Source organism: Capricornis sumatraensis, chromosome 3, assembly GCF_032405125.1.
Source record: "Capricornis sumatraensis isolate serow.1 chromosome 3, serow.2, whole genome shotgun sequence".
Taxonomy (NCBI): domain Eukaryota; kingdom Metazoa; phylum Chordata; class Mammalia; order Artiodactyla; family Bovidae; genus Capricornis; species Capricornis sumatraensis.
Window position 1 is genome coordinate 147,860,555 of NC_091071.1, and position 9,788 is coordinate 147,870,342.

At 37.5% G+C, this 9,788-nt stretch overlaps 1 protein-coding gene across 3 annotated transcripts in view; it reads left to right on the top strand.

Moving 5' to 3' along the window:
• The window catches only part of ATIC (5-aminoimidazole-4-carboxamide ribonucleotide formyltransferase/IMP cyclohydrolase), a 28,260-nt gene extending 18,472 nt beyond the window's left edge, over positions 1-9,788 (top strand). The window contains exons 13-17 of one of the 3 annotated variants that reach the window (XR_011144658.1): positions 4,481-4,573; positions 6,003-6,185; positions 7,160-7,315; positions 7,651-7,821; positions 9,431-9,788. Coding sequence is in view for 2 of the 3 variants with exons in the window: in XM_068967827.1 (XP_068823928.1) it covers positions 4,481-4,573; positions 6,003-6,185; positions 7,160-7,315; positions 7,651-7,770 (552 nt within the window). In the remaining variant the exon portion in view is untranslated. Of the gene's footprint in view, positions 1-4,480; positions 4,574-6,002; positions 6,186-7,159; positions 7,316-7,650; positions 8,586-9,430 lie in introns of those variants that run through there. The other 2 variants (XM_068967827.1, XM_068967826.1) reach the window with 2 other exon arrangements.

Sequence of the window (9,788 nt, forward strand, 5' to 3'; positions counted from 1 at the left end):
GCCTCTAGGTACTGGGTATTTTATGAGCTCTGTATTCAGTATATCTGTTAGTTCTTAGAAAAGGATTAGTCTCTTAACAAGACGTTTTGTAACAGAAGTGGACAATGAGTTAGTTGGCTATTGTTCCCTTGTCTGAGTTCTGAGGCTTTAAGTAGAACGCTGAAAATAGGCTTTAAAATCTTTATGGGGATAGTTCTGTTAATAAGCATGTAGTGATTGAGGCATGATCTTTGTTGATTTACTGGGTATTTCATTTGTATTGTTGAAAGTTAATGGTGCCCTAAAGTAAAAGAACATGTAGGAATCATAAGTAAACACATCTTGCAGGTTTGGGAATCCGCTCCTTTGGTGAAGACCCTGAGGTCCTGGGTTAACAGTGTTACTTGAAGCAGCTCACAGTAAAATGGGTTTACATCTACCATTTTGCTGTTTATTTTCTAATTGCCTATATGTTCTTTTTCCTTTAGATTAATTTTTAAAAAGTGATTCCACTTTATCTCTACCATTGCTTTATTAGCCATTTTATTTTTACAATAGCTTCTCTACAGTGTATAGTCTGTATACCACTCAAAGTATACTGTAAGGAGGTTAGAATGTATGTCTTATCTCCTCCCTTACACCCTTTGTACTATTGTCAGACATTTTCATATGTTTTAAACCTCAAATGCATTGATACTGGTCCTTTAAATTAGTCAGTTACATAGTAGAGAGATTCTTCTGGAAATCTGTTTTCTATATTTACTCACATATTCACTATCTAACCAACCATACCTACCATTATCACATATTTACCTACATAGATGCCATTCCTAGTGGTCTTCATTCCTTTCTAAAAGAATTGTACTGAAGTATAGTTGATTTAGAATGCTGTGTTACCTTCTGCTGTAGAGCAAAGTGATTAAGTTGTACATATGCATACAATGAAATGGCTAATAAACCAATGGTAGAGATAAAGTGGAATCACTTTTTTAAAATTGATCTAAAGGAAAAAGAATGTATAGGCAATTAGAAAATAAACAGCAAAATGGTAGATGTAAACCCAGACACTACAATAAAAAACTAAGATTGTTAGACTGGATAAAAAGTAAGATTCTACTATATACCATATATAAGAAACTCATTTTATTTATTTATTTGTTTATTTTACTTTACAATATTGTATTGGTTTTGCCGTACATCAACATGAATCCATCACAGGTGTACACGTGTTCCCAATCCCCCTCCTACCCCCTATCCCATACCATCCCTCTGGGTCATCCCAGTGCACCAGCCCCAAGAATCCTGTATCCTGCATCGAACCTAGACTGGCGATTTGTTTCTTATATATGATATTATACATGTTTCAATGCCATTCTCCCAAATCATCCCACCCTCTCCCTCTCCCACAGAGTCCAAAACTCATTTTAAATGTGAGAAAAAAGTGTATAGGTTAAAAGTAAAAGGATACAACAAGATATACCATGAAAACACTAATTAAAAAAAAGCACAAGTATATAATATTATACAAAGTTGATTTAAGAATAAGGAATATTACTAGGGAAAAGAGGGACATTTTAAAATAAAAGTCAATTCATCAAGTGGACATGATAATTCTAAATGTGATGTACCTAACAGCAGAGTTTAAAGACATATGAAGCAAAAACTGATAGAAATAATAGCAGTAGGTAGATAAGTCTCCTTTTGATTGAGATTTCAAGGTGTCACTTAATAGTTGACAGAACAAATGATAGAGCAAGCATAGAAAATTTCAACAACACTGTCAACCAAGTTGATCTAATTACCATTTATAGAATAGTTCAGCCAACAAAAGCAGAATATAATTCTTTTGAGTTCTCATGGGACGATCGCCAAGATAGAACATATTCTGAGCTATAAAATACATCTCAATCAATTTAAATTTCTTTAACCACAAGAAATTCAAGTTAGAAATCAGTAACAGAATGATATCTGGAAAATCCTCTAGCATTTGGAAATTAAACAACACAGTTTTACATTATTATAGTCAATTGGATGAAAATAATGTGAAAGTCTTGAGTGCAGATTAGCAATTTTTCTCAACTGTCCTTACAGTTTTCCTGAAGCTCTGCATTAAAGATTTATAGATTTATCTTGAGATCAGGTCAAAAATTTATTGTCTCAATGAAGTAACTGGAATGTTATCAAAACAGGTATTATTCTTTTTATATGTTACAAATTACCATAGGTCTTTGTTGAGCGAGAGAAAGACCAAGACAGAGATGGAGAAAGAAGGGGGAGAGGGGAGAGAAAGAAGATGAAGAGAAAGAGAAGAAGTGGGAGAAGAAGAAATTTTTCAAAAACACTAGTGGAGTTATTGCCACAATAAAAAATATTCAGATATAGTGAGATCAGACCCTTTCAGAAGCCCAGAGCAACTCAGCTCAAAAGAGCCACAAGAAGATAAAAATGTTTCACTTTTAATTCTTCTGTTCTATCTATAAAAATATTTTGCCATAACTATGAATTCCTAGGAAGAATGTGGCTGATTTAGTATTTGTTAAGTGGAAGTCCAGTACTTTGGCCACCTCATGCGAAGAGTTGACTCATTGGAAAAGACTCTGATGCTGGGAGGGATTGGGGGCAGGAGGAGAAGGGGACGACAGAGGATGAGATGGCTGGATGGCATCACTGGCTCGATGGACGTGAGTCTGAGTGAACTCCGGGAGTTGGTGATGGACAGGGAGGCCTGGCGTGCTGCGATTCATGGGGTCGCAAAGAGTCGGACGCGACTGAGCGACTGAACTGAACTGAACAGTAAAATGGGGCCCTGGATTTTTTTTTTCCACTTTTTTTTTTTTAACCTTGTTGGTTAACGTATTTTTAAAAATACTGAAAGGGCACTGAGCCAAATCCCATGGTACCCATGCTGACAACCATGCCTATTTACTGAGAATCTTAATTTTTGTAAGTTTTCCTTATAGGTCTATAGGTATTGGACTGATTAATAATTTAGTGGAACTTGAGAGGCTTTGTGCTTCTGGCTGTGCTATCTTGGATGTTTTTACCAGTCTGTGATTTTAATCATTTATCTAAGTTTTTCTCTACTTGTTCACATGTATTTTTAATAGAAATTTGGAAACCTACGGCTGAGAATGCTGGATTTATCTTCCTTTATATTCTTCTCCCTTTTTCATGTGTTCATTTTTATGTGTATGTCCTTTTTCTTGAAATGTCTCTTCATGTCTTTTGCCCATTTTCTAATTAGATTTGTGACTGAGTTTTAAGAGGTTTTTACATGTTTTGAATACTAGTTTTTGGCTGGATATGTAGTTTACAAATATTTTCTTATCGTCTGTAGCTTATCTTTTTATCCTTAATACAGTACCTTTCAAAGAGTAGACGTATTAATTTTGATGAAGTTTGATTTATCAGTTTTTCAGTTAGGTGCTTACATATTCTGTCCACTTAGCATACCAACATAGATCATTATCCTTCTTTTCAATTTTATTTGCTCTTTATAGTAAAGATAGTGACATTTTTAGTTATCATAGTTGTCTCTTTTCTATTTGAACCAGTATTTAGTTCATAATACATTTTTTAATACCTTCTCTTAGAATATTCTAGGCAAACCAAAAAATGATCCTAATATGATTTTGGCTGAAGAGCTTTGGATGTGTGTGCATCACAGTTGATTGTAGTGTCGGTACAAATTATTCTCAGTGTTGCTTCTGAACATAAATTTTAATAGCATCTCCAGTTATTTGTTGATCCTGTGATAGAGAAAATACTGTTTGTCAGTGTTGGAGTGAATATAGTTTTCATGTCTAGTGTGATATGTAAGCAGGCTTAAGCCAAAATTGCTGTAAAAATGGTGTCAGTTTGAGTCTGTGATGTATTAGGCATTGCACAGAGTTCCATGACAAATATGTTAAATATGATCCTTTCAGTAAAACATGATAGTGTCTCCTATGAACAGTTATAAAGACTATAAAGAAAGCTGAGTGCTGAAGAATTGATGCTTTTGAACTGTGGTGTTGGAGAAGACTCTTGAGAGTCCCTTGGACTGCAAGATCAAACCAGTCCATCCTAAAGGAAATCAGTCCTGATTATTCATTGGAAGGACTGATGCTGAAGCTGAAACTCCAACACTTCGGCCACCTGATGTGAAGAACTAATTCATTTATAAAGACCCTGATGCTGGGAAAGATTGAAGGCGGGAGAAGAAAGGGATGAAAGAGGATGAGATGGTGGGATGGTATCACCGACTCAGTGGAGTCGGTGAGTTTGAGTAATCTTCAGGAGCTGATGATGGACAGGGAGGCCTGATGTGCTGCAGTCCATGGGGTCACAAAGAGTTGGACACGACTGAGCAGCTGAACTGAATGAACAGTTACTTTCATTCCCTCATCTGAAGGATAGACCTGCATTATAGGCCTGTTATAATAAATGATGCATAGGATGCTAAAAGTTAAGCGAAGTTTGAAAGAAACACCACTTACTTACTATTCTGTGTTTTTTCTAGTTGCCGGAATCTGCGTTCAGGGACCTCATCGTGGCCACTGTTGCTGTCAAGTACACTCAGTCTAACTCCGTGTGCTATGCCAAGAATGGGCAGGTAACCAAGCTGCCAGGCTCACCTGGAGGGAAATTGTGGTTTTACAAAACGATACTCAAAAATCCATCTGCCTTGGGAACTAGACTGGCTTGAAAAGGAAGATGTTGTCAAGTTTTTCTCTTTGGGTTTGTCAGTATTTACTCAGTGATGACTACAAAGTATTGTTGGCATTAAGTGTTAGAAAGGTCCTCTTGTTCTTTACCTGGAATGAGTTGGCACATTCTGGATTAGCAGACTGTTAATAGCTCCTATGGAACTAGTTTATTTGCTCCCCTCCTCCCTGTCAGTAGTATTTCCAGTGAAGAGGAAGTAGAAAGTACTAGCCCATTATTTTGCAGCTTGAAGGGTATTTTTATTTATATTTCTGTAAGTCATTTTACTAAGAATCTGCAAGCTGGGAGTTAGCATCATCTTTTAAAATCAACTTTATTGAGGTATAAATTTATATACAGTAAAATGTACCCTTTTTTAAAAAGTTTAACACTTTGCACAGATTATATGATTATTTGACCACTACCACAGTCAAGATGTTGAACATCTCTTCTGAGCTGATGTTAAGCTAGAGACCTTCTTTCTTAGTGCACCAGCCGTCAGAGTAGGCTTCCCTGGTGGCTCAGACAGTAAAGCGTCTGCCTACAATGTGGGAGACCCGGGTTCGATCCCTGGATTGGGAAGATCCTCTGGAGAAGGCAATGGCAACCCACTCCAGTACTCTTGCCTGGAAAATCCCGTGGACGGAGGAGCCTGGTAGGCTACAGTCTATGGGGTCACAAAGAGTCAGACACGACTGAGTGACTTCAGCTCACCTCACCTCAGCCCGCAGAGTACAGAACCAAGGTGGCTCATCAGCAGAACTCTACTAGCTCTGGGGTGAACCTGGATTTACCATAATAACTTTAGCACTGTTTCTTCTCATGGTGTCTTGAGCTCCTCTCTAGACGTTTGTTAAATTATTTAGCCCATAAGTGAGAGGGGATAGTGGATATTAATCAGAATTAATTAATATTAATAACCTGGAAGACCCTTTCAAATTCAGCATTTTAGTGATTGCCTACTGTCTGAAAAGAGCTAGACACGACTTAGTGACTAAAAACTGTTGAAAGATTGCTAACCTGTAGTAACAAAAATCTGGAAGATTGTGGCTGCTGGTCTAATAAGTTCCAGTAAGACCATACTTTACTGCTGATATCCAAAAGTTCTAGAAACTTCTGTAATATTAATAGCATGCCTCAAATGTCACTGAGGAGTAAAATATGAATAGTATTTATAAAACATGTTACCCTACCTTTTAAAACTATTTGTACTTCATTTGGCCTGATTTTTTTTTTCTCCCCACAAAATTGATAGATTTGAGGGGACTATGCATGAAGAAATCCATTAAGAAACATGTTGTTGGAGAAGTATTCATTTTAATGCCCATGTTCTTCAGGTTATTGGCATCGGAGCAGGACAGCAGTCTCGTATACACTGCACACGCCTTGCAGGTGATAAGGCAAACTATTGGTGGCTTAGACATCACCCACAAGTGCTTTCCATGAAGTTTAAAACTGGCGTGAAGAGAGCAGAAATCTCCAATGCCATCGATCAGTATGTTACTGGAACTATCGGCGAGGTAAAAGGGCTGTTATTGAGTGGGGTTTACCCTTTCCTGGTTAACTGTTGTCATCACTACAAAGAGAAAAAGTATCAGGTTGGCCAAAAAGTTTGTCTGGGTTTTTCTGTAAGATGTTATGGAAAAACTTGAGTGAACTTTTTGGCCATCATATTTTTCTTGAAGCTTTAAATTGTCTAAAATTACTAATCTAAACAACCTTTGTCTCATTTACCTTTCTTTGGCATTCTTTATCGCTTTCTGACACCACAGATCATCTGTCGTCTTAGATTAGAGCCCCTGGTTTAGTTTTGTATGCTTGTACCCCCTGCTGGTTCTGAGTTTTGATGGCAGGGACTGTTCTTCACCCATCTTGGATGTCTGTCACAGTGCCAGGCATGTTGCTTGCTGTGTGATGGATGTGTATTCAGCATTGCATACAGGTTACTTGACAGCAGGTAGCAAATGCCCCCCACATTCTCCAGAAACTCCATTAACCACTCAGTGTACTTGTGTTATGGTTCATGTTCTTTAATGTTTTCTACCTTAAAGAAGGTATGAGGGAGCATTAAAATTGCAGGTATTAGGTAGCCTGCTAAAAAACGTAGGACTTAGCCCAGTTTCTGTAAATACAAGTGCTTAATGGGTAGTGGTTACAAAATAAAAATTAAGTTCTGGTCTTCTGAGGGGGTGAGTCAGCTCCACTAGGTTGTCCAGCCAGGGATAGGAATCCACAATACAGTCAACAAGTGTTGCTGGAGAACATGCCTTGTAACCAGGAGGTGCTTCAAACAGTCTTTTTTTAAAATGACGTTAATACTTGATTTTTCTGCTTGATTATTACACAGCAGATTGGGCTCTGAGTCCTGGAAGAGGACTTAACATATATGAATAAGAATAAAAGTAGATTGTAGAGTACATCCCAGCTCTGATTTGTATCAGATAGTACTGAAAATGGTGTAATACTTGTCTTTCCTCCCTGTCCCCACTTACAGGGTGAAGATTTGATCAAGTGGAAGGCCCTGTTTGAGGAGGTCCCTGAGCTGTTAACTGAGACAGAAAAAAAGGAATGGGTTGACAAACTTAATGAAGTTTCCGTCAGCTCTGATGCCTTCTTTCCTTTCCGGGACAATATAGACAGAGCTAAAAGGGTAAGTATGAAGTTGGTGTGTGTTTGCATAGATTTGGTTATTATGTACTAACTATTTTGAAATAGTTAGCTTCTGATTTTTTCAGTTCTATGAGTTATATGTAAGTTATATGTAAGTTGTGATGATACGATGTATCAGTATAATAGCTAGAGAATTATTTGCTCTGTGGATAGCCCGAATTCTGTTATTTTGCCTCTTTGACAATGAGTCAGTATGCAATGTGAATTGTTGTTAGCTTACTCTTTTTATTGGAGCTGGCAGTGGTAGTGGTTGATTCTGGCATGTTTTGGCATGAGGTTGTATTTTGAGAGTCGGTCTCTGTCTTCCTCTCCCAGAGTGGCGTGGCCTACATCGCTGCCCCTTCCGGTTCTGCCGCTGACAAAGTTGTGATCGAGGCTTGCGATGAGCTGGGAATAATCCTTGCTCACACGAATCTCCGGCTCTTTCATCACTGACTTCATCAATACATTATTTTACACCCTGCCTGTGTGTAGGTGAAAAATCATGTATGGAATTTTGAAAATAACCTTTTTTAAAACTAAAGCATAAAGTTTTCATAATCTTCAGTCTACACTGTCTTAGTTATAGGCACTGTCTTGATTATTGTAACTTAATAGTAAATTGTGAAATTGGGTAGTGTGAGTCCTTCACAGTAGTCTTTTGGAAAGATTTCTTGGCTATGTCCAGGTCCTTGGCATTTCCATATAAATTTTAGAATCAGTTAGTCTCTGTTTTTACAGGAAAAAACCTCTTGAGATTTTAATTGGCATTGCATTAAATCTGTAGATCAATTTGTGGAGAACTGACATACCATCTTCTCTCCCTTTGAAGATTGATCCCCTTTGGTTCCCACCAGCTTTTAGTTGCTTTACAGGAGCTTCAAATAGACCTTTTAAATATTTTCAGCCAGTGTTCATAATTACCTGCAGGAGGATTAGTCCAAAAATTTACACCAATAAATATAATAATTTCTAATAATTGGTTTAGCTTAAATAGCTTTTATATTTCTAAGTAATTTCTAGCAAAGTATTTTTTTCCCCTCTAGGAATTTGACTGTTTTAAGTTTTCAAAATTGTTAATTAGCATATAGTTGTAAGCAGTTTTCTGAATTTTTGAAAGATCTTTATTATGGATGTTTTGGGATGAATACAAAATAGTAAAATTCTACGTATCTATATTTCATGACTGCTTAAGTTTTATCTACCCTACTTGCAATGCCTAAACACTATTTTGAAGCAAAGTCTATATATTTCATTTGTAAATATTTCAAGCAGTTAATATAAAAATAAAGTAAAAAAATTTTTAAAGGAATATTCTCACACTTTAGAAAATACACGACTACTTCTATCAACTGAGAGTACCAAGAAGTGTGACACCCCAGGGGCAATGGATATAACTAATACCAAGGTCGTGGTTTCTAATACCACTATCTAAAAGGAGCCAGGACTTCCAGCTTACTGCAGTCTGAGCAGAAAACCCAGAACAAAACATCTGGATCAGTAAACAGTGTATTTAAGTTGGGAGAGCGCCTAGGGCCCAGGAAGAAAAACATCAGCCCTCACTTACTTATGAACCGTCCCCTGAGGGCAGCTTGTACCATCCTGATACCTCTAGGGGCACCTTCTTACTAAAGCCCAGTCTTTGTCCCTTCCTGAGAGCATGAGTTCCTGCAGGTCTTCAAGTTTCCAGTGCTTCCATTCTTGGATACTCTTAAAGCTCATTTTTGCTAAACACTGTGCTAGGCACAAATTTACTTTAATTTTTTTTCCTTGTAATATTTTATTTTATTTATTTATTTATTTTTACTTTATTTTAGTTTACAATACTATATTGGTTTTGCAGTACATTGACATGAATCCACCATGGGTGTATACAAGCTCCCAATCCTGAATCCCCCTCCCACCTCCCACCCCATATCATCTCTCTGGATCATCCCCATGCACCAGCCCCAAGCATCCTGTATCCTGTATCGAACATAGACTGGCACTTCGTTTCTTACATGATAGTATACATGTTTCCATGCCGTTCTCCCAAATCATCCCACCCTCACCCTCTCCCTCAGAGTCCAAAAGTCCATTCTATACATCTGTGTCTCTTTTGCTGTCTCACATACAGGGTCATCATTACCATCTTTCTAAATTCCGTATATATGTGTCAGTATACTGTATTGGTGTTTTTCAATCAAAAAATGGGCCAAAGAACTAAATAGGCATTTCTCCAAAGAAGACATACGGATGGCTAACAAACACATGAAAAGATGCTCAACATCACTCATCAGAGAAATGCAAATCAAGATCACAATGAGGTACCATTTCACACCAGTCAGAATGGCTGCGATCCAAAAGTCTACAAGCAATAAATGCTGGAGAGGATGTGGAGAAAAGAGAACCCTCTTACACTGTTGGTGGGAATGCAAACTGGTACAGCCACTATGGAGAACAGTGTGGAGATTCCTTAAAAAATTGCAAATAGA